Source organism: Saimiri boliviensis, chromosome 21, assembly GCF_048565385.1.
Source record: "Saimiri boliviensis isolate mSaiBol1 chromosome 21, mSaiBol1.pri, whole genome shotgun sequence".
Classification (NCBI taxonomy): domain Eukaryota; kingdom Metazoa; phylum Chordata; class Mammalia; order Primates; family Cebidae; genus Saimiri; species Saimiri boliviensis.
In genome coordinates this window covers 2995296-3020077 of record NC_133469.1, presented here as the reverse complement: position 1 = coordinate 3020077, position 24782 = coordinate 2995296, and the positions used below count along the sequence as shown (strand labels likewise).

The window sequence follows — 24782 nt, the reverse complement described above, 5'->3', positions numbered from 1 at the left end:
GGCATCAGCCTGGAGAGGAGACACCAGCCTCTCCCCTACCCCTGCCCTGGCTTGCAGAGGGACGCTGACTCCAGCTAGAAAACCCCAACTCCCTTCCTTGCTGCTCAGGGCCACCTGGCACCTGGTTGAGGTGGCCTCCACTGGAATTTCCCCTGCCCTGACTTTGGGGCACTCCCCTCCTCCTGGAAATTCCCTTAAGGCCCTGAGGCACTTCCCACGAGCCCCCTGTGCTGGATCGTACATGTCTTCGGATGCGTCCTTTCTCGCCAGCAGGACGGGCGGCCCTAGAGGAGAGGGACCGTGCTCAGCCCGCCTCTCCGTGTCTCTGTGGACCCAGCAGGGAGCCTGGCATGCAGCAGGTCCTCAGGGCCAGTTACCGCTGGTGAATAGTTGAGGCTATTCTCCCATCCACTTGCTCATACTCTGTCTCTGGACCATTCTGGTTTTACTTAGGATGACTGTGGAGGCCCCAGTTCCTCCTTGCTGCCCTCATATGGGACCCCCATCACCTGGAAGGGGACTCTTATCACAGCGTGTCCACCTCCAACAACCTAGGCCATTTCTGCACAAGGAAGCAGAGTCTGTTTCCTGAACCTTGATCCAGCACGACCTGTGACTCACTTTGACTCACAGAATTGAGGACATGTGTATGGATGTCTGAGACAAGGCCTCAAGGGGCCTGCAGCTGCACTCTCACTCTCTCCAGACCCTGAGGGCACTCTGGGAAGATGTCCAGCTCCATGAGGAGGAAAGAGACCAGGGGAGGTGAACACCAACCGCCAGAGGTAGGGGGAGGCCGAGAAGCCTCCCCAGCCTCCATCCAGCCTTCAGGTGTCTGCATCACACGAGCAACCCCAGGTGAGACTGGCTGAAGAACCGCCCAGCTGAGCCCAGCCCAGATTGCTGACCCACAGAATTGTGAGAAGCAATTGAAACAGATGTTGTTTCAAGCTACTCAGCTTTGGGGGTGATTTGTTACACAACAATAAACAGACACCAGCCCAATCCCAGTTCCTCACAAGCAGCCCTTCTCCTACGGCTGAACAGGCGGAGCCGCTGCCAAAGGCCCACTGTGCCGGGCACCGAACCACATTCCCATCCTCCCCTCCTCCAGCTCTCTCTGCTCCCTCCCCGGGCCTGGGGCAGACTGGGAGCCCTCTCGGCCGGCCTCCACACAGGCGTCAGCCTGCACTCCACCATCCCATCATCTTCCCTGACAGCTTGCAAGCCACGAGTGGTTTCCTGTGTCAGCTCCAATTTTTGAAATAGCATCCACGAATTCACAACACAGTAATTAATCACTCTGTGAACTTAGCTGATGGGTTAGCCGAGACAATCAATTTTTAAATGTTCTGTTTCATCTGAAACAGGTTTAGTCAAGAGGCACAAATGCAGTGAATTCTAAAGATCCTTCACAGGTTATCACAAGGGGTCCTTAAAACCACACACCACAGATGTTGTTTGATTTGCTATTTTCAATAGATTTGAAGACTTTTAGACTTCTGAACACCTGCCCTCGGCTTTCTCTCGGAGATAAGAGATGGTTTAGCTGTGTCTGTCAGAGGAAAGTTCTGGCTTAACATGCAGCCCCCACCTCTGACAGGGCTAACGTAGACAAACGGAGATGATGGGTCTCTCTAACCATCCTGAACTCCCACTCTGCCTGCCCCACCTTGAACATTCTTCAAGCTCACCTTTCAAGATAAGGAATGAAAAATTCAAAGGCTGTGGAAGGTAACTCCGTTCTAATGTCAAAAGCTCTGAAGAGAGTGTGCAGAGGGAGGAGAGCTGGGGCAGGAAGCGGCCGGAGAATCACATGCGAAAGTGAAGGGGCGTGGACCAGGAGCGGCCCCACGTGCGCTGGCGTCCCTGGCTGAAGTGGCAGCCTGGGGTCCAGCTCGCGCAGAGCAGCATGGCCTGGAAGGGCAGGGCAGGGGTCCACTTACTCTGTGGTTGTGGTCAGCTCCTCTGAGACGTGGCTGGAATGCAGCAGGCCTTCCCGCTTCTGAAAACCCCAGCACAAACAAACACAAAATCAGGCAGTGGAGAGAGATGAGGAAGGACACAGCGACAGGGCGGATGAAGCTGCGGGGCCGGAGACCCTCTTAGAAGAGAGCCACGGAGAAGGAGGGGTGGTGCTGAACAGGCATGCCAGGCCTTGGTTGGGGCACAGCAGGGGACCCTGGGCAGGGTGCCTTTCAGTGGCCACAACCTGTCCCCATCCTCCTCCCCACCCTCTGGTCTCCCCATGGCCCTGAGAGCTGGCCTTTGGGTAGGTCTCAGGAGAAACACCCCAGGTCAGGATTGCCCAAAGGGATCCTCTACGCTTTGCAGCTAGGAGAGATGAGGCTCACAATTGGAAGGAACATAAGTAACAGAGAACACCCCTGCGACCGTGTGTGTGCACGGGACTGAAGAGGGTCCCCCAGAGTTCATATACACCATGCACTCCGGCACGTGATCTCATTTGGAAACAAGGGTCTTTGCAGATACCAGCTCAGATGAGGCTGCAATGATTATGGTGAGCCCCACCTTAATCCAGTATGACTCACATCCTTATTAGAAGGAGAAATAGACACAGAAACAGACAGAGGGAGGAGGCCACGTGATGATGGACACAGAGACCAGAGAGATGCGACCACAAGCCAAGAACACCAAGGACCGATGGGCACCATCAGGAGCTGGAGGAGGCAGGAAAACCCCCTCCTAGAGGAGGAGGCGTCAGGAGGGACACACCGCTCCGACGACGTCTTGATTTCAGACTTCTGGCCTCCGTAATTGCAGGAGAATAAATGCCTGCTGTTTTAAGCCACCTGGTTTGTGGTACTTTGTTACCACTGCCCTAGGAAACTGACATAGTACAGGTCACACTTCCCCCAGAGCATGACGGGTGCAATGATGGTGGCAAGCAGGGGCACGGCAGTGGTGACAGTGGGGGCGGCAGCCCGCCTCTCACGGGAGCTCCAGGCAGAGCCGGGTGGCTGATCCAAGCACGGCTGAACCCCTCGAGGGACCAGAAACTCACTTCCCACTGGGCCAGCCCACCATGGGCACCACCAAGACCTGGGCTTCCATCCCTTTCCGGGGCTTGGCCTCCGGCGAACACTCAGGGAAGGCGCTGGTTACAGAACAACTCTGTGGGCAACGCTTACCCTGATTCTCAGGGGGGTCTGCCACGGACGGTCCAGAGAGACTGTATTCACTCAGTCACGGACCAGACATGCATGACGCACCCACCCAAAAGGTGCTGGGCCCAGGTCTAGGGATCGGAGACATAAAGCTGGATGTTTCAAAGGTTTGCAGTAAAATCTTGATTTTATGGGGGAAAGCACCGGAGCTCGGCAAAGGCAAGTGTTGGAAATAGATGCTTGGTGGCACCAGCCATCTTGCCACGACAGCACAATGAGCAAAGGCAAACAGACAAATTTACTCCTTACACATTTGGGGTGTCCTCACTGCTCTGTCTGGTCTCTGTCGGCTGGAGCCAGGCCTCACAATTGAAACTAAAACCCGAGAGGACCCTTCCTGCAGTCCAGAAAGTAAAAACTGCGTGCTGATCCGATGTCTCAGTGCTCATTTTTCTTCGTGGCACCGAGCATCTATTTCCAACAGCAGGTGATCAGCGCAAAGCCACGTGGCCAGGCAGCAAATAAGGCCCTTCCCTTCCCTCCTTCCTGCCCAGGAAAGGCCACACCCCTCGCATCACCCTGTCTGGAGTTTGATAAGGGGTCCCCTGAGGAAGCTCCGAGGGGGCTGCAGGGAAGACAGAAGGCAGCTCTAAGGTGCCCAGTTCACAGGACCCCTGGCTCCCCGTTTTATTCCACTCTGATGGTCCAAACACTTCTCTAACCCCAGTTACGGCAGGAAGCGTCACAAGCGCTTGCCTGGTTCAAACTTGCTGCAAACCCCAAAGATTATCTTGGCCCCAAGCGCAAGGCCGAAAGGAAATACTGGGGTTTTGGAGGCTGCACAGGGCTCCTGGGGCCCCGGGCTGACGTAGGTGGGGCTGGGAACCACATCCCCGTGTACCCTAGGAAGACCTTCCCGGACGGCTGCCTGTGGACCTGTGGCCCAGATAAGGGGCTTAGCAACGGAGCCTGAGGTCCTGAGTCACCACCGCCAACCACAGACCACGGTAACGTGAGGTGGCCCTCGCCCGATGCCAGAGACGGGCATTGCCGTCAGGTCAAGACCAAGCCCCCAGGGTGACAGCGGGGTCAGAACGGGTTCGGAAAAACACGGCCGCAGCCAGGTCCTCCCGGACCGCAGAGACCACAGGACTGAGAAGCTTAAAAGCCAGAGGAAAGTGGAGCCAGATGTCTCGAGTCAGATCAACACGGAGCCATCCAAGGCTCCCAGCGTGACCTCAGCTCTGGCAGCAGCCGACGTCCCTGCAGACTCCAGGCGTGCGTCTCTCCTCTCCTTCCTCGGCAGCCTGTGCTGCGTGCTCGGAGGACAGAGGATGCTCAGTGAGGGCAACTGAGGAAAACCGCACACACGAACCTATGCATCAACTATCCACTGAAACGTAAGGGAAACACGGCCAGGCACGGCAGCTCCCGCCTATCATCATAGCACTTTGGGAGGCTGAGATGCGAGGATCGCTTGAGCCCAGGAGTTTGAGACCAGCCTGGGCAACACAGCGAGACCCTATCTCTACAAAAATTTAAAATTAGCCGGATGTGGTGGCCTGTGCCTATAGTCCTAGCTACTTGGGAGGCTGAGGCGGGAGGGTCGCTTGAGCCCAAGAGGTTGAGGCTGCAGTCACAGGTGACAGCCTGGGTGACAGAGTGAATATCTGTCTCAAAAAATAAAATAAAATAAAAAATAGCCAGGCGCTATAGCTCACACCTGTAACCCCAGTACTTTGGGAGGCTGAGGCGGGTGAATCACGAGTTTAGGAGTTCAAAAGCACCCTGACCAACATGGTGAAACCCCATCTCTACTGAAAATACAAAAATTAGCTGGGCGTGGCGGTGGGCGCCTCAGGAGGCTGAGGCAGGAGAATCGGTTGAACTTGGGAGGCGGAGGTTGCACTGAGCCAAGACTGTGCCACTGCATGCCAGCCTGGGCTACAGAGCAAGACTCTGTCTCAAAAATAAATAAATAAATAAAAATATAAACCTAAAAGGAGCAGCAAGAGAAAGGTGACTCTGCCTCACCCTCTGTTAGAAGGCCCTGGGTCCTGCTTCCATTTCTCCAAATGAATCAAGAGAAATGAACCCAAAAACAGAAAGAATGGGGCATGATGAACAACCTCCAGCGAATGCAAAGCGGCTTTAATTTGGGTGTCTGTTTCATCCCGCAGGGCCAACCTCCCCCAGTGAGTAATAAGCACATTCAAGGGGATTGAATTCCAACCAGTTGCCTTTGGAGAGAAATGAATGTTCTTTTCAAAAATGTGGAAAATCAAACCTCAACACCCTCGTGCCTCTGCCTCTCATCAAATCAATGCCATTGTTCCCACTCTAATCATTTATCTCGGAGCCAGGGTGAGACGCACATGTTGTCAAAAGGGAAAAACAGAAGGTGGCCTCGTGCAGGGAGGGAGGGCAGGAAAACCACAGGAGGGAGAGCTGGCCTCTCGGGCGGCGTGACAGGCAGGCTGATCGCTCGGTTCTACTCACCCGAACCACCACCACCTGCACAGTCACATGCTCGGGAAGGCGGATGGGAGCCCTGAAGTGCATGGCCAGAGAGACCAGCAGGTGGAGGATGGCCACCGGGTTCTTCCCGTGAATTGCTGTGGGAGGGAGGAGGAAGTGGGAAGGAAGGGAGACGCTTTAGATTGGGTTGGACAGGACCCTGAGCCCACATACAGGAGGCCACAGAGACCGCAGCGTCTAAATGAGACCCCAGGGAGGCAAGGAGCGGCCGCAGTGCGGGCAAATGGAGACAGCTGGTGTGCGGCCCGGGTGAATGCACTTCCAGTGTCAACGCCTCCTTTCCTCTTGGCCTAAGGTGACCTGTGCAAGCACTTCTAGAAGCACAATTTTGTTCTTAAAAGCCATAAATTGGGCAGGGGTGAGGAGAAGGAAGGAGCAGCGTAGTAAAATTAGCACAAAGGGAAAAGATCACGGGAAGCAGGCCGCGGCCGTCTGCCCCTTCACAAGGATGCGTGTTATTCTCTCTGGCGCTACAGAAGGGCTCGCTCTGTGCGATGAACCCTCCCAACCACGGGAGGCTGCCAAGGGCAGATGTGGCTCTGGGGACACTGGACATCAGCCCTGCCATGCCTGAGCACCCCCTCTCTCTTCCTCAGCACGCGGACTCAGGCTTGGTCCTCATCACCACTTGTCCCGTGCAGGGCTTCAGAGCTTACAAAGCACCCGAATCCCCACCCACAGACCCAGCAACCCACGAGGCAGCCTGGGTCTGCCCAAAGTCTCAGTGCCGAGAAACCAGGTGCAGGGCCAGGCTCCAAGGGCCTCCTGCCCACTGCTGAGGGCCCAGCTCACCAACGCACAGAGAGTCCTGAAGCCACACCCTGAGGGCCCTGCTTCAAGGGGAAGGAGGTGGGGAAGGAGTGGCCAGGACGGAGGAGAACTTTCCACCTTCTTCTGGCTCAGTCTTTCACCTTCCACTTTCATGTGTTCTCTGGGAAATACCGTGATGTCACCCCTCCTCATGCCAGCCCGCTCTGGGACACATTCCAGAGGGTCACAGGCAAACAGCCCACTGGGTGACGCTGCCACCAGGATTTGGGGTTGAGTCCCAACAAGAACCCCAGAAGGCTGCTTCTCTCTCTCGAAGTCCCTCTGATCCACCCAGCCAGAAACTCTCCTCTCGCCTCTCTCTCCTCTCTCCTCTGCAGCCCGGGGCGGATGGGGAATCGCGGCCTGACCAGGTCCCTTTCCCAGGAGCTCCCTAACCCTACCCCTGTTCTCTCCCCTGCAACACCACCTCTCGCAGAGCAGGGAGATGAACCCAGTTTTAAAATGCAAGGCCAGATGGGATGATGATGAATGTGGATGGCAAATGTGGATGACGAATGTCGAGAGGACGGGCTCCCTCCAGATGCTCCCACCCCCCGCCCCACCCCCGCCCCGTGGCATGGAACTCACAGTCCACGCTCCACCGGAGCGCCCAGCCACGGGGTCGCAGCAGGTCATGTACTGCTTCCAGCACCGTCTGCAGCTTCTGTTTCTGCCCTATTTCCGACTGTGTCACCTCCGCCACATTCAGCTTGCATCCTGCCAGTTTTTCTGCAATGAGAAGGACAAGCGGAGAGGGTCAGAAAATGCTGGGAGGGCCAGGCGCGGTGGCTCACACCTGTCATCCCAGCACTGTGGGAGGCTGAGATGGGTGGATCACCCGAGGCCAGAAGTTCGAGACCAGCCTGACCAACATGGTAAAACCCATCTCTGCTAAAAATACAAAAATTAGCAGGGCGTGCCGGTGCGCACCTGTAATCCCAGCTACTTGGGAGGCTGAGGCAGGAGAATCAGTTGAATCCACGAGGTGGAGATTGCAGTGAGCCGAAATTGTGCCACTGTACTCCAGCCTAGGTAACAGAGTGAGACTCTGTCAAGAAAGAAGGAAGGAAGGAAGGAAGGAGGGAGGGAGGGAGGGAGGGAGGGAGGGAAGAAGGGAGGGGGAGGAGGGGGGAGGGAGGGAGTTGCAGAGGGAGAAAGCCGGGGAGGGAGGCGGGGAGAAGGGAAGGATCTAGCTGGAGGAACTCAGAACCACCAGGACCCTGGCTGCAAGGAGGTCCCGAAGCCGGCCGGTTACCATGTGGCCATGGAGGCATCTTGAGACGTTGAGCCATGGAACTCTGACATTCAGGTCACTCATCTTTCTTAGAGAATGACTCCAGATTGGAAAGGGGAGAAGAGCTAAGGATAAAACTGTGGCTGTTATACTCGGGAACATTCCATGCATACCAAATGGGGGACACGTAATTCGAGATACAGTTGAGAGGCAAGGAGGTTACCCGGGAAGAACACGAGTGGGGTCGGCAGGTGAGAGGAAGGCCGTCCCCGTGGGTCCCGGGAGGGAGAGGACTGATAAAGATAATAATAATAATAATAACGGTCTTAGAAGCTGCCTCTGCCTCCCCACGCACCTGAGGCTCCCATTCCTGTTTCTCTAACATTCTGACACCACAATGGAAGTTGGATTAGATATTCACAGAACAGGCGATGACTTGATCACCAAGAACGAGCAGGAAGCAATCTGGAGGAGCGCGGACGAGAACTGTCACATTCCGTCAAGATTCAATTACTGAGACCGAGCTCCAGCCAGGCCCGCACCTCCTTCAATTTTCCTTTGGTTAGCAGTAGGTGATGGCCACCAGCACCCCACCCCAGGCCTGCCACAGGGCCCCACGGCAGGAAGGACTCCCAGCTTCCCTGCTCGTCTCCGATTCTAAGACTCCTGTCTTTACTGAAAGATCTCCTCTGCAAAACGACAAAAGCCATGTCACAGAGCACCACGAGATGGTTTACTGGGAGGGTGACTGCAGGCTCTCAGCACGGAGCCTTCCACACACAGCTGCTGTCAGTGACGCCAGCATGACGGGCAATCATGACAGCAATCAAGCCCAGGCTGGTCACAAATGGGGTTTCTGTTTTGCAAGTGATTCCCAGTGCAAAGTTCTGTTTAAAGCGTTTTAGCTGGAGGCCCCCAAGTCTCCAGCATTATCTCCCCAACAGCCCCCCTTTTCCCAGCTGGAAAATAAACAGCTTTGGTATCCCTTTCCGGACAATACAATTCTAGAGGAGGGTTTGCTGGGCTCAGAAGACCCCTTCAATCATGCATCTGCTGGCTCACAGAGAGGGACTGGGCACCCGTGTGTGACAGGCACTGTCCTAGGTGCTGGAAATGGCACAGATAACAGAGGTCCCTCGTGGAGAGAGACACCCGTAAATAACATCAGATTGGGTGGCAGCGACTGCAAGGGAGGAAACAAAGCCGCCGACGATGCGCATCCTGCAGGGGAGTGGAAACCAGCCCCACTTATTCAGCTGATTTCCCTCCATCTGGATCTAACAGCTCCTCGCTGAGTCATCCACAGCTGTCTGTCTCAATTCGCGCCCTGGAAGTAGAGAGCAAGTAGGTCCCACAGGTGTTCAACTACCAGACAGGGCAGAGCAGGGCAGCCTGGAGAAGGAACGACAGAGAGAGGATGGCACAGGGCTGGGTGGTCACAGAGCCTCCTACGCCGGGGGGACGGGGAGCCTGCCGTGCCCCCGTTGCAACTGCCCAACTGCCAGCATGCAGCCCTGCAGACAGAACACGGCCACGTCAGCCAGGGCGGAGGAGGAGGAGTCGGCAGAGAGTGGAGGACAATGGATTGGTTTGCCTGGGCTGTTGCTACCAAGCGTGCCACAGACCGTGTGGCTTCAACAACGGAGACGTATGTCACAGCTCTGGAGGCCAGAAGTCCACGACCAAGACACCAGCAGGGTGGACCCTTCTGAGGCCCCTCTCCTGGCTGGTCGATGGCTGCCCTCTCCTTCCTGTGTCCTCACTCGGTCTCCCTCTGTGTGTGTCTGTGTCCTGATCACTTCTTTTTATAGGAACCTAGACATATTGGATTAGGGCCCACTCATACGACCTCATTTTACCTTCATTACCTCTTTTTTTTTTTTTTCAGTTGGAATTTCACTCTAGTCACCCAGGAGTGATGCCATCTGGAGTGCAATGGCACCATCTCAGCTCATTGCAACGTCCGCTTGCCAGGTTCAAGCGATTCTCTTATCTCAGCCTCCCCAGTAGTTGTGATTACAGGCGTCTGCCACCACACCTGGGTAATTTTTGTATTTTTAGTAGAGTTGGGATTTTGTCATGTTGGTCGGGCTGGTCTCAAACTCCTGACCTCAAGTGATCCGCCCACCTCGTCCTCCCAAAGTGCTGAGATGACAGGCGTGGGCCACCGCACCCAGCCTATAACCTCTTTAAACACAGTCACATTCCGAAGTTCAACCCGCCAGGCTGCCCGTCTCTCCTAGTGGCTGAGGCTGTCATATCTTGCAATGTGCCTGTTTTTTTTTTTTTTTTTTTGAGGCAGCGTTTTGCTCTTGACACCCAGACCGGAGTGCAGTGGTGTGATCTCAGCTCACTGCCACCTCCGGGGTTCACGTGATTCTCCTGCCTCAACTTCCCAAGTAGCTGGGATTATGGCGCCCGCCACCATGCCTGGCTAATTTTTTGTATTTTTAGTAGAAACGGGGTTTCACCATGTAGACCAGTCTGGTCTCGAACTCCCGACCAAAGATGATCCACCTGCCTCGGCCTCCCAAAGTGTTGGGATTACAGGCGTGAGCCACTATACCCGGCCTATGTGCCTGTATTTAAAGAGGCAGTTAAGGTAAAATGAGGTCCCAGGGGTGGGCCCCACACGTAGAATTCAGATAGTAACAGAGCATCAAAATGTCTTGCCTGGTTCAACATATGAATTTGGTGGTGGAAACAGCCTGCCACAGAGACCAGAGACCGGCCGAGCCCGGTGCTGCCATAGGCTGGGTCTTCGGTGACTCCTGCACAGCAGAGAATACGGCACATGGCCACCTGCATCACCAGACATCACTGTCGCCACTGACAGGGGCTGAGGAGCAGCTCAGGGCTCTGTCATGGCCAGGACCCCTATCTTCCTTACACAAGAAGAGACAAAGCAAGCCGGGAAGGATTCTCCCACGTAGCAGGTGACCCTGGGTGATGGCCACATGTGGGGCTGGGTACACGTGAGGAAGGACCTGACCTTCACAAGGAGAGGGTATACCCATGAGTGAGCAGCAGGACAACCACAGCCAGAGGAGCTCCCCCAGGGTGAGCACCTCACTCTGGCCACGTGCGGTCTACTTTGAGAGCTACACCCCCGGAAACCTGGTATGTGGCAGAGAACTCGGCAGCCGCTTCCAAAATCTACTTTCAAGAAGAGGGACTCGGCTGGGTGCAGTGGCTCATGCCTGTGATCCCTGTACTTTGGGAGGCCAAGGTGGGAGGATCGTTTGAGCCTAGGAGTTCAAGACTAGCCTGGGCAACATGGCAAAACCCTAGCTCTACAAAGAAAATGCAAAAATTACCTGGGTGTGGTGGTATGCATCTGTGGTCCCGGCTACCCAGGGAGGCTGAGGTGGGAAGATCGTCCAAACCTAAGAGGTCGAGGCTGCAGTGAGCTGTGAGCACACCACTGCACTCCAGCCTGGGCAACACAGTGAGACCCATCTCAAGAGCAGAAAAAGGAAAAGGACTCCTCTGGTGTCCTGCTGGCTCACCCTAGGCAATTTCCACACGGCCAAATCACAGATCTGTTCTCTCTCTTCCTCTCACTCTCTCCCACCTCCTAGAAACACCTCGTCTACCCCTCCCAAATGCAACATTCCTCTGGCTCCTCCCATCACGACTGACCCCCCGTCAGACGCCTTTCCCAGAACTTCCTCTTCCTGACCACGAACAGCTGACAGCCCAGGCCCAGTCCTCAGACCTCTTCTCTACTACACATGCACAGAAGGTAGCTTCGCTTTGGTTTTCAGCCCAAATCTCCTATTTGGTTTGGGCTTCTGCCTTTGGAAAGCCGAAGAGCTGAATGCCTACACCACTGTCATTCCTGGCATCCCGGGGCTCGAGGAACAGGTGATCACAACAGTGCTATCACATCAACAGTATATCACATCAACAGCACATTACGTATTTTCAGTCGAACAGCATCCACAAAACCAGGCAAGACCTTTTGATGCTCTGTTACCATCTGAATATTCTCATCCATTGTTCTTTTTTTCAGTTAAAAAAAAAAGTCGTATTAATATGTCAAACCACTTGATACTCAAGAGATTTTAGAGCTGCCTTCTCAAGTGCTTATGCAGTTATTCAAACAAGATGGGACAGCAGCTATTCCACAAGAAAAAGGATGCTTGAGGCAAAGGAGGCCTCGTGTTATACTTTATGGATAACACGACTTGTGTAGCAGGACTCACGGACAATCGCAGCAACTCCAGAGTAAGGGCTGCATTTGCCAGGGCTAACTGAAGAAAACGGTGTACCTGGAGAGGGGAGGATGCCGGCTTTAAAGATGCCCCTGCAATTCTGCTCCATAGAAGGCACTGGTGTGGTCTACAGGCAGCCACGTCTGAGAGGCAGGTGTGAATTCAGAGCCTGCCCTGAGATTCCGAGGGTCGGTTCCGCGGTCAGGCTGCCAGATACAGAGCGTGCGGACATACCGTTTCAAGTGATTGGGTGGGAGAAGCCACAGGTACAGACAAAAGAATCAGAAATAAAAAAATGAAAGTCAGGCCAGGCATGGTGGCTCACACCTGTAATCCCAGCACTTTGGGAGGCTGAGACGGGCAGATCATGAAGTCAGGAGTTCAAGACCAGCCTGACCAATATGGTGAAATGCTGTCTCCACTAAAATTACAAAAATTAGCCAGGCTTGGTGGTACGCACCTGTAATCCCAGCTACTCGGGAGGCTGAGGCAGGAGAATCGCTCGAACCTGGGAGGTGGAGGTTGCAGCGAGCCAAGATTGTGCCACCGCATTCCAGCCTGGGTGACAGAACGAGATTCCATCCCCGCCCCCTACCAAAAAAAGTGAACACGACACTCAGGTTTGCTTCTGAAAATATTAGAACGTATCTGCTTCCGGCAGGGAGCAAAGTGCCATGGGCGGGACTGTTTCAACAGAGGGCCGTCACCAGCAGCAGCCAAAACGTCACATCCAGGATCAGAGAGGAGGTGAGTCTGCACCACAACCCGCCACTCAGAGAGGGAGGAAGGCCGACAGCCCAGGGCCGGCTTCACGTGCGGCGCATCCCTGCAGACAGCGTCGGCCAAAGGTCCACATCCTCCTCCAGCCTTCCCAGCTGAAAGCGTCACAGCTTCCAGGACCACAAAAGTCTGGTTTGAAGACCCTGAGAGCACGTGGCACCCGACAGTGCTGGGCGGGCGTGGCTACTGACGGTGCAATGCAACACATCAACACTTCGACGCCTAATGTTTTTATAATAAAACCGTGATAAGTATGACACCATCTTGATGAGCGTTTCAGATGTATTCTTGTACCATGGGAGCTCATTCTAAGATGCGGATTCTCACCTGAGCCAAGTAGAGATGTTAATTCTTGGTCATTTGGCATTTGGCCAAATATAATTCGGAACGCCCTCTCCAGGTGATGAAACCGTGCGGTCCCATGGCACTAAACATCAGCTCAGGGCTGCTGGCTTCACATGTACCCTGCAGCCTGGATTCCAGGCTTAGCCACCCAGCATCGCCTCCAAGAGGGCAGGCATCTCAGCCCCAGCACGCACAACACAGACCTCCACCTTCCCCACCTCCACCCGCCCTACTCCCAACAGCTTCCCATTCGCCAGTTGCTCATGCCACAAACCTGGCCAGCAGCCTTGATTTCTCTGACAGTTTAACTGCACAGACGTCCCCATGTCTGCCCTTCCACTCCGGGGGCTGAGCCACCTCATCAGATGCCTGGGCCGTGGCAGGGGCGTCCTGACTGACCTCTCAGCTCCAACTCCTGACTCCCCTCCCCACGCGCCCTGCACCCAGAAGCCCAAGTGCCCTTGGACACTCTAACCCAGCCCATGTCACAGCCCTATTCAGAACCTCCAGTGACTTCCTATCACCTGCAATAGAGGCTGTTGTCTCGCAGGGCTGGATGAGGTCTGGCCCCAGCCTCATCTCTTGGCTCTCTCCCCCTCCCTGCCATCTCAGCCTCGCCTCCACCTCCTTTCACTGCCCCTCCAACACAGCAGGCTGCTTCTCACTTTAGAGCCTCCGCCCAGAACGCCAGTTCCCAAGCTCACTGTGCAGACGTGTGATCAGATGTCACCTCCCCAGAGGAGCTGCCCTGGATTGCCTGCCCCACTCCCACCCGCCACTCTACCCCACAGTCTTCTGTCACTGTCTTCCTAGCACTTGTCACGCCCTAAAACATCTGCATCTCAGGTTGAACCGCCCTGCCTCATACTTGCCTTTCTTCGCTCTGCTAGACTGTGTGCTGGGGGAGCGGACGGGGGTGGGGTGGGGGGCTCATCTCTCGTTTCCCACTGTGTCTCCAGAGCCAAGACCCACCCAACACATGTAAGCCAACGAACACTCATCCATCAGACAAATGAATAAGTGAATGAATGAATGTGTGACCAAAACAAACACAGACATGTTTCCCTCCAAGTACATGTGTACTTCCTGAGGGCCAGCTGAATAAGGACACACAGCGTGGTCCAAGTGTCACTGTCTCCTTCAGAGTGAGTTACGGGCCTCCCTAGCACCTCATCCCCCACCCACCACCTGTCACAAGCCCAGGTTTCCCTCCGAGAACCGACCTGTAAGTGCCCTTTGTGCAGAGCGTGCAAACTCTGTCCAGAGGCAGCTATCGATGCTGCACCCCTGGGTTTCCAGGGCCAAGTTTTTCGGGCAGGGGCTCCCCTAGTCTCTCTCCAGAACAGCGCCCTACCCACTCACGCCCTCTCAGCAGCGCCCCCCCCCTGCAGCAGCCAGTCCTCTGTAACAACAGTGCAGAAAAACACGATCCCACCCCAGTCACCAGCCCTGCCCTGAAGGAATGACCCGCCGGGATGGCCCATGGGGAGACCCTTCCACCAGGATGGGGCTTGTCTGTGCAGCCCATCAAAGCAGGGGAGGTGGTGCAGAAAAGAAACCCCAGACACAGGATCTGCTGAGTCCACCAGTGCTGGGGATGATGCGGGTGGAATCTCCTCCTGATCTTTAAGAGGTGTGCTGTCCCACGTACAAGGGGACACTGAGTTCTCGAGGCCACTGTCACAGGCACTTTGGGACCTGAAAACATATCAGAACTCTATGAGAACTGAAAGATCGGTCAGCAAATAGCTGGTCCCTTCCAGAGCCTGTGGATGGCGCTGAGGACCAAAAATCCAGACAGACACTCAGATCTATCTGTCCCGTTTTCATTTCCCGCAGGAAGACCCCACAACATTTATAGGTAATGAAACTGCGGGGCCTTTTTCATGGACTTAATCAACAAATATTGATCATGTGCCAGTCACCCAGGGGACTTGGAGTGGGTGGGGGACCAGCAGGGAGCCAGACACTCCTCAGTCCTGCTCTTGGCTTTGATCTGTCTGTTTAGAAAACAACAACGGTAACAATAGCGACTCCTGCTTACTGACGACAGACCTGTGCCAGGTACAGTGCCCAGTGCGCCTCGCACGCGACTTCAGCAGGCAGCCTGGATGGTGCCCAGTGACAGACACAGAAAGGAGCTACTATGGATGGGCGCGGTGGCTCATGCTGTAACCCGGCACTTTGGGAGGCTGAGGTGTGTGGATTGCTGGAGCCCACGAGTTCGAGACCGACCTGGGCAACATGGCGAAGCCTCGTCTCTACCAAAAGTACAAAAAATTCATCAGACATGATGGTAAGCAGCTGTACGCCCAGCTACTCGGGAGGCCGAGGTGGGAGAATCACCAGGAAGTGGACGCTGCAGTGAGCTGTGGTTGGACCACTGCACTCCAGCACGGGGGATGGGCTAAGACCCTGTCTCAAAAAGAAAAGGAGCTGCAGCAGCTACAGCCTCTCTTCCCTTCCTGTCTCTTCCTCTCAAAATCATGCACCTCAAAGGCACAGTTCTCTGCCCCTGAGCCCTCCCGGATCAGGATGTTAACCTCGCCACTGCACCAAAGCTGCTCTCATCCGGGCCACCAGTGACCAACCAGATGCCAAAACTAGTGGTCAATGCATTTGTGTGACGCAGAGAGACTGCAGTGTGGCAGGAGCAAGGGACCACTGTTTTAACGGAAATAGGACATCAGGTCTGCACACTCCACAGTCCAGGGAACACAGAAAGTGGCTACAGAAAAGATCAACCAGGGCACAACAGACCCGGGAAAGCCAGAGGTGAGAGGTGGCCCATCTCACCATGTGGGAATTCCTTCCTCTGCTGCGGTGAGCTCAAGGAAGCCACTCATTACACTTGAGGTCAACGATTCTAGTTTCTTCACCATCTGCATGAGGATATTCCCACAATATTACTGGTGATAGAAAAATACCAGAAATGACAAATGTGTTCAATACAGGAGACTGGGTAAATAAGGAACAGACACACAGCGAAGTACTATGCAGCCATAAAGAAAAAGAAAGGTGATCTCCACATGGAAGGATTCCTGGAACGTATTATTAAGTGAAACAGGCAAGGTGCGTAAAAAGATGTATCGCATATACCATCTTTTATGCACGGAACGAAAGGGAAATGAGTAGGTGTGTGTACGGACATTTTTGTAAAGAAACATAAGGATACAATTAGAATCCATTGCAAATGGTTAGCGGAGAGTGTACAGGTGGGAGAAAAAGCAGTGAGACCTCCCCCGGCCCACAGGCTCTCACTCTGTTGCCAAGGCTTGAATGCAGTGGTACAATCATGGCTCACTGCAGCCTCGACCTCCCAGGCTCAGGTAATCCTCCTGCCTCAGCCTCCCAAGCAGCTGGGACTACAGGTGCCTATCATCACGTCTGGTAATGTGTAGAGACAAGGTCCCAGTATGTTGCCCAGGTTGGTCTCAAACTCTTGGGCTCAAGTGATCCTCCTGCCTCAGTCCCTCAAAGTGCTGGGATGATCAGGCCGAGCCATCACACCCGGCCAAGACCTTTCAAGGTATGTCATTTTCACAGTTTTGACTTCTGAAGCACATAAATGCTTCACATTTTTAAAAGTAATACTAAATAAAAATAAATGCAAACATATACCCGAAACCTAAATACAGACAGAAACAAATTATTCATACAGCAAACGGATGACATGACCACTACAACAGGAAATAGTTCAGTGACGCTCTGAACACAGAATTCTGAGTATGCACTCTCAGTGGATATATCAGATACTTAAAAATTAATGGTAAAGAAATCCTGTACTTAGCACGTTTGTAGTGGACAGAGGTGCCGATACCGTAACTCTGACACTATTTTATATGCAATCAGAGTAAACAGCAAATGTATTTCTGGAACCAAGGTTCACCCTGGAGGTTGGAATAGAGAATGCTGACAGGTAAGGGAGAAACTAGCAGCACTGACCTGGAATTAGAGCTATCAGTGTGAACTCACTCTTTTTTTTTTTTGAGACAGACCCTTGCTCTGTCGCCCAGGCTGGAATGCAGCGGCGTGATCCCGGCTCGCTGCAACCTCCGCTTCCTGGGTTCAAGCAATTCTCCTGCCTCAGCCTCTCCAGTAGCTGGGGCTATAGGTGTGCACCACCACACCTGGCTACTTTTTTGTGTTTTTAGTATACAAAAAAATGTGTGTATTTGATGACACATTCACTCACAGAATGTTGCTGGGGACCCGCTTCCCTCCTGCTGCCTCCCATCCGGAGCAGAAGGAGCTCAAGTTGAAAGGGCGTAGTGGAGAGGGTGGGACAGAGGACCCCGAAGCCACGGCCTGGGCCTGGGGGCACCACCTGGGAGCTGTGCCCTGCAGCTTTACTGTCTTCCTAGGACCCGTGACCGACGTCACTATGCAGAGAATCCTGGTCCAGCCCCGGGCTGCTGCAGGGAGATGGGGGGTGGGACAGAGCTGTCCCCGCTGGGGACTCACCCAAGAGCTTCTGCAGCACTTGCCCGTCATAGAGATCTTCCTCCAGCTGCTTCACGATGATCCTCTCCTGCACGAGCACATCATTAATCCAGCTGAGGAGAACCTGCAGGAGACGCGGGCGTTACGGCCTCATCCGCCAGCACCGTGGGGACGCCGTGGTGACAAGGCCAAAGGCGGGAACAGAGGCTGCACAGGGCAAACGCAGGGACAGCTCTGCGGCCACCAGGACCAGAGTACCTGCTTTTCACCTTGGTACGTACAGAGGGCCAAAAGATTAAGCACTGGTAATACTGCACCCCCGTCACCCCGAGACAGTCAAGTAGCCGACAAGATGTCCATTCCTCTCTGGTGACCCTCAGCCTCAACCCGCCCCAACCCAGGATGGCAAAGGGGGATTTATGCACCATTCCGGACAAGCTTGGAGCACCCACCCTCAGCTGCATCGTACACACCGCTATTGAGACAGCATTCTCACTCCACACAATTCCTCCTTGAAATGTGTGTGATTCGGTGGCTTTTAGTATATTCACAGAACTGTGCAGCCATCACCGCGATCCATTTCAGAACATTTTCCTCACCCATTAGGAGCTACTGTCCACATCTCCCTCCCACAGCCCCTCACAGCCACCCATGTACGTCCCTACGGATTTGCTTTCCGGACATTTCATATAAACAAGAGCAGGTGATGTGTGACCTTCCGTGTCTGGTTTCTTTCACTGAGCGTGTCTTCAAGGTTCATCCATGTGCTGGCATGTTTCAGCCCCACCTTCATCCCTATGCTGAATCACATTCCAGCTCATGGGGGCCCACCTGTTGTTTTTCCATCCCTTGGTTGATGGTTATTTGGGTTCTCACCCCTTTTTGGGTACTGAGTGTGGGGGTCTGTGGGTCATGGAGGGGAGAGGAGGACGTGGTGTCTGAGACAGGGGGAGTGGCGTACGCAGACGCCGCGCGGCCGCGATGAGCTTGGGCGATTTGAAGAGCCCCAGCGAGGAGGCTGGGTGCTCAGGGGTGGCTGTGGCGCTGTCACGCACGTTCAGGTACAAGCCTCTTTGTGGATGTCAGTTTCATTCTTCCAGTCCAGCCTTCCTCTTAAGCCTTTTCACAACAGATTTTCTATTCAGCTCGCCGGGAGATGTACTTCAGAGGAAGCTCGCTTCCATTGTGAAAATACCTATGGAAAGACAGGACTCCTGCCGAACACAATTCCATCGGCCAATCCTGCTTCTGACACATCTAGCCCACAAAATAAAACAGACTCCACCAACGACACGGAGTGCGTGATTTTCCTGTGCAAGAGAAATCAGTGCGACGACCCCACGGGTCCCAGTAACCTCTTGGAAACGGGAGTTTATGTCCCTCTCAGAGACGAACAAAAGGGCTCAAGCCCAGAGTATCCTGTTTCCCATCACTCTGAAACAGCTGCAACCCAAGACATCGGACACAAGGCAGATTTCTGCGAAGCACGCTCTATTTTCCCACTGGCACAGAAATATCAAACCTGACACACAAGCCCAGGAGGAACAGAGGTAAAAATAAGTTAAAGGGCGGTTTGCAGGGAGAGGTGCATGGCCCGGTGGCGTTCTGGTCTTGTCAACGCCACCTCTGAAGGTCAAGGGCTCAGTACCAGCTACCCTGCTTCCGCCCGGGGCTCTTTCTGCGAGATGGGTGGCAGGGGCAGGGAGACCAGTGGCCTGGGAGTCCCACGACAGCACCCGAACCCCCTCCGTTCCCAAGGAGCTGCCTCACGCTACCCTCCATGGGCCACACTCACCGGAGGCCTGCTCTCCTCCCTCACCCCTCTGCAGCCTCCCTTGGGGAATCATCCCCGACTCCCCTGACCCTCACATGGTGCATTTCTGAGGGCCCTGGACAGCTCCCGTTCTCCCTCCCCACTCCCTCTTGCTCATCCCTCACCCAGGACCCCCTAAGCACAGAGCCCGCCTCCCCATCTCCTCCCACTCCGGAGTTCCATGGAAGCCTCTAACAGGACTCGCCACACTCCAGGTCTGCTCCTTCCCAGGGAAGGCAGGAAGGAAGCAGGGCCTCCATCCTTGTCTCAGAGCCTGGACTTCGCCTTCCATCACCCCACTTCTGTCCATCACCCCACTTCTGTCCACTTCTCAACCAGCTCTACGTTCCCCATCTTCCTCCTGCCCCTGGGCCAGGGCCACAGCCACTCTGAACGCTTTGCCTCCTCGCTGGGGTTCTTCAAATGCCCAAGCTCATCTCCGAAGCAAGGCCTCTGCATACTCCCCCACCCCCCACCCCCTGCATACACCACCCCCTCCTTCACTGCCTGAGCAGCACTCACTCCGCCAGAGCTCAGACCACCCCAGCACTCCAGGCTGCACCCCCATCACAGCTCCCAGTACCCCGGCACCCGGTCTCACCCTGTCCCACTAGCAATGGGGGCAAAGCTTTGAAAGGCTCTCCTCTGTTAGACCTCAAGGTCTATGAGGTCAGGAGCTGTGGCCAGAGCGTTTGTGGCTCCCCAGCACCAACAACTTGCTCTCTGGCACCAGAGCCCTGTAAGGATGTGGTGAATCAATGGTCTGACTCACCGCACTATCGTGGGCCAGGATAAAGACTGTGGAGAAGTCTAGTTTGCAGCTGAGTGGTGACTGAAGAGTTTGAATTGTCATTCAATGTCAGTTTGAAATAATGACTTCGTGGCTTATGCACGTAAACGTTGTAGAGATGAGTCTAATGATGGAGGTGCCTGTGATTGTGATTTTTATGGGATATGGATATGAGCGTTTTTTGCAAGTGACAAACAGGACGAACGAGACCTGTGCCTTAGGGCCTTACATTCTAATGAGACTCCAAGAGACACATGGACGCCCACAGCTTTGGGCTGTGATGGTTGTTAGGAAGGAAAATAAAGCCGGATCCAGGGGAGAAACCAGATGAACACACCTGCACAGGTGATCAAGGCCGATGCCAATCGCAGAGGCGTGCACGTGGGTGTGCCCCAGTACACGATGGGACGGCACTTCATCTCTGCAGCCTTTCTCCCCAGAGTGATAACCCCGATCGAATCATGAAGAAGGCATCAGACAAACCCCAATGGAGGGGCAGTCTACAAACTCTCTCAGCTATACGCCTCGCAACTGTCCGGGTCATCAGAAACAAGGAAAGTCTGAAAAACTGTCAGAGCCCAGAGAAGCCTCAGGACTGAATGCAATGTGGTGCCCTGGGAGGAACCCTGAGACTGCAGAAGGAGAGCAGGTGACAAAGCACCTGCCTTAGTAAGTGTCTCTGTGCTGGGGCAGGGTCTTTGTTAGTAACCATGTGTCTGTGTCAGTGTTAATAACATGTATCTGTGTTGATTCAGGGCCTGAGTTAGTAACAATGTATCCGTGTTGATGCAGGAATTGTGACAACCACGCTGGTGTGAGCTGTTACTATTAGGGAAAGGAGTGTGGGGCATATGGAGCGCCCCCTGATCTTTCCAGGTTAACTTTCTGAAAAAAATAATAAGGTGGCCAGGCACAGTGGCTCCCATCTGCAATCCCAGAACTCTCAGAGACTGAAGCAGGTAGATCACTTGAGCCAAGGAGTTTGAGACCAGCCTGGGCAACATAGAGAGACCTCCATGTCCACAAAAAAATTAATTCGTGGGGCATGGCGCTGTGCCTGTAGTCTGAGCTCCTCAGGAAGCTGAAGCAGGAGGATCGCTTGAGCCGGGAGGTGGAGGGTGCAGTGAGCGGTGATCGCACCACTGCACTCCAGCCTGGGTGAAAAGAGCGAGACCCTGTTCTGGGAGCCTCTGGGGTGACAGGAAGGGGTGAGGGCGGGCTGCATGGACATCTGAGGGAAGAGTGCTCGAGGCACGGGGGACAGCCAGGAGGAGCCCTGCCACTGAGCTGGGTGCAGGGGACTGATAGTGTCAGGAGGGGGGAAGGGGGATAGGCCGACCCTGGTCTCTCCCCCAGGATGGGGCGGGAGGAGGCTGTGAAACGTCTTGGGTCAGGGTGATCTCAGACACTAGTGGGCATAGGAGGCTGGACATGGAGCCCATGGAGGGGCCCGGGAGCAGGTCTGGCAAGGCCTGGGAAGGGGTGGGCACCATCCGTCAGAGGACGGGAATTAGAAGAGAGGAGATGGAGGAAGTTAGCGCCCTCCACGGATGCTGCTGAGGCCAGAAATGGTGGAGGCAAGGGGTGTGGAGGAAGACATTGCCCCCGAGGCTGGCGTATCTAGGCCGAAGGGAGCGGGTCAGTGGTCAGAGGTTTTATGACCCTGTCCCTTGAGCAAAGGGGCATGAGGTGAAAGTCGCTGGTAGAGCCTGTGGCTGCAGGGCTGGGGAAGGAAGAGAGGGGAAGGCCTGGAAGCAGCACTGAGGAAGTGGGGGTAACACCTGCCCCCCCCCAGGCCCTGACGCCCACGGGGCAGGGAGGAGGAGGACACCTGCCCACCCCCCCCCCAGGCCCTGACACCCACAGCACATGGAGGAGGAGGACACCTGCCAGCTCCCCAGGCCCTGACGCCCATGGAGCGCAGAGTAGGGGGACACCTGCCAGCTCCCCAGGCCCTGACGCCCATGGAGCGCAGAGTAGGGGGACACCTGCCAGCTCCCCAGGCCCTGACGCCCATGGGACAAGGCAGAGACCCCCTTCAGCCATCCTGACCTTGTCACCTCCTCTCCCTAGGCCTTGGTGACACAGCCACAAACCACGGATTTGACTGAACGGCAAAGCAAACCTGCCCGTACCCACATCTCCCTCCACCCACCAGCTGCCAGGACAGCTCCTCCGGGCCTTCCCCCACAACCTCGTCCTGGGGCCCCTCAACTCCACTGCGATCCAGGATTTACGACCCTGTCCTTTGCTGAAGGACTGTACGGTGATGATCGGATCTGGGTGATGGTGTCACACACAGCTCCACAATGTCACTAAGCCTCTTCCTGCCGGGCCGCTGCGGGAGACAAAGGTAACTGTGTCCTCTGCCCTCAGGCTGGAAGGGGGAGGCAGACAGAGACGAAATATAAGTCAGGGTGATCTCAAAGACATGAGGATCATCCAGCCCAGGGCACTGTGGAGGGCCAGGGGGGAAAAGCTGAGCAGAAAGGGGTGCACAGGGCAGGGGGAGGCTGGGCGGGCAGAAGAGGCTGGGTACCCAGCAGAGGATGGAAGACCGAGCTGAAGTCACAGAACCATTTCTCATGATGCCACCCGCAGCCCCAGTGCGCACTTCCACACGGCACACTTCCCCGCCCCTGCTTTTGTAGGGACAGTTGCCCATGCTGGAGCACAGTGGCATGATTGCCACTCACAGCCTCCAGCTCCTGGGCTGGAGCGATCCTTCCTCCTCAGCACCCTGAGCAGCTGGAACTACATGCAGGCACCACCACACCTAGCTAATTTTTGTAAAAAGTGGGGAGTCTCACCATATTGCTCAGGCTGGTCTCAAACTCCTGGGCTCAAGCGACCCTCCTGCCTCAGCTTCCTAAAGTGCTCAGATTACAGGCATGAGCTACTGTGCCCAGCCAGCACCATGCTTTTCCTGTTTACACACGGCTGCCTATGGAACACACAGCATGGCATGAATATGTAGGGTCTGTATTAAGATCCAGTGGCTATTTTGGGAGCCTCTGGGATGAGGCAGCATCTGAGCAGAGACAGGAAGGGGTGAGGGCGAGCTGCATGGACACCTGAGGGGAGAGGGCTGGAGGCAGAGGGGACAGCCAGGAGGAGCCCTGCCAGTGAGCTGGGCACAGGAGGAGGACGGGGCCAACCCTGGACGCTCCCCCAGGCTGGGAGGGGAGGGGGCCATGAAGCCGCTCAGGTCAGGGTATTTCCCCCAGACCAAGAGACCGGGAATGCTACCCAAAGTGGCTGTTGAAGACTTACCCCGCCACTGACCCCGAGCCAGCTCCCCCAGCCATAGAACCAAGACCCCTGCCTCCATGCCCCACCCCTCAGGAACTTGCTCTGGCTGCTTGAGGGCATTTTATGGGTTTTTTTTTTTTTTCTTTTTTGAAGTGTGTCATTTAAATGTGAGCGAGAACAGTTTCCAGACACACTGGACGGCAATCCTAACTACGCTTTTCGGTCTTCAAAGCTGTCCTCCACCTGCTTCCACTCTCTTGCCGGCCTGATTACCAGCCCGGATTCCCCGTGATCCTCCCGGCTCCCCAGCTGACCTCCTTCCCACCTGCAGCCCCCCCATGCTCCAGACCTCTTCCCTTCACCAATCACTCAGCCCTCGACAGCCTGGTAAAGCCAGTGACGGTGCCTCTTCTACCTCCTCAGAGCCCCAAGCCCAAGAGATGCTGCAAATACCAGGTAAGGGACCCCCATAGTGCTCTGCGTGTCTCTCATAATTTTTGGCTAATGGCTTTAAAATGGGTTTGCTGGGCACAGTGGCTCACACTTGCAATCCCAGCACTTTGGGAGGCTGGAGCAGGAGGACCATTCGAGCCCAGGAATTTAAAACTACCCTGAGCAACAAAGTAAAACCCAGTCTCTACAAAAAAAAAATAAATAAATAAATAAAATAAAAATAAAAATAAAAATTAGCCAGCTGGGCTAGGGACTGATTTATTTTCCCTCCCAAATAAAGATGCTGAGAAGTTAAGTGAGTGACTCAAGGTCACATAGCTAAAACTCTGGCGGAGCTGGGTTTTTTTTGTTTTGTTTTGTTTTGTTTTAGATGGATTTCTGGCTCTGTCACACAGGTAGAGTACACTGGTATGATCTCAGCTCACTGCAACCTCTGCTTCCCGGGTTCAAGCGATTCTCCTGTGCACACCTGTAGTCCCAGACACTTGGGGGTCTGAGGCAGAAGGATTGCTTGAGCCTGGGAGAAAGCCGCAGTGAGCTGTGTCAGTGACACTGTACTCCACCCTGGGTGACAGCAAGACCCTGTCTCAAAAAAAAAAAAAAAGTTTGTAGGCAGAATTTTAAAACACCCCCTAAAATCCTGACCTGCTGGTGTACACGCCTGTGTAAATACAGCAAGGCATGAATATGGAGGGTCTGCATTAAGACCCAGCTCCGACTGGGTACAGCGGCTCACACCTGTAATTCCAGCACTTTGGGAGGCCGAGGTGGGTGGATCACGAGGTCGGGAGTTGGAGACCAGCCTGAATAAAATGGTGAAACTCCACCTCTATTAAAAATTTAAAAATAGGTGGGCGTGGTGGCACGTGAGGCAGGAGAATCTCTTGAACCCAGGAAGCGGAGGTTGCAGTGAGCTGAGATCATACCATTGCACTCCACCTGGGTGACAGAGCAAGAACTCCGTCTCAAAAACAAACAA

The 24782-nt window shown here is 54.7% G+C and overlaps 1 protein-coding gene across 2 annotated transcripts in view; it reads right to left on the bottom strand.

Moving 5' to 3' along the window:
- PARVB (parvin beta) overlaps positions 1 to 24782 on the bottom strand; it is a 137164-nt gene that overhangs the window by 29926 nt on the left and 82456 nt on the right. For both annotated transcript variants that reach the window (XM_039463225.2, XM_003932743.4), the window contains exons 4-7: positions 17517 to 17619; positions 7065 to 7205; positions 5628 to 5743; positions 1947 to 2005 (exon numbers count right to left, since the gene is read on the bottom strand). In XM_039463225.2, the coding sequence (XP_039319159.1) occupies positions 1947 to 2005; positions 5628 to 5743; positions 7065 to 7205; positions 17517 to 17619 (419 nt within the window). The remainder of the gene's footprint in view (positions 1 to 1946; positions 2006 to 5627; positions 5744 to 7064; positions 7206 to 17516; positions 17620 to 24782) is intronic.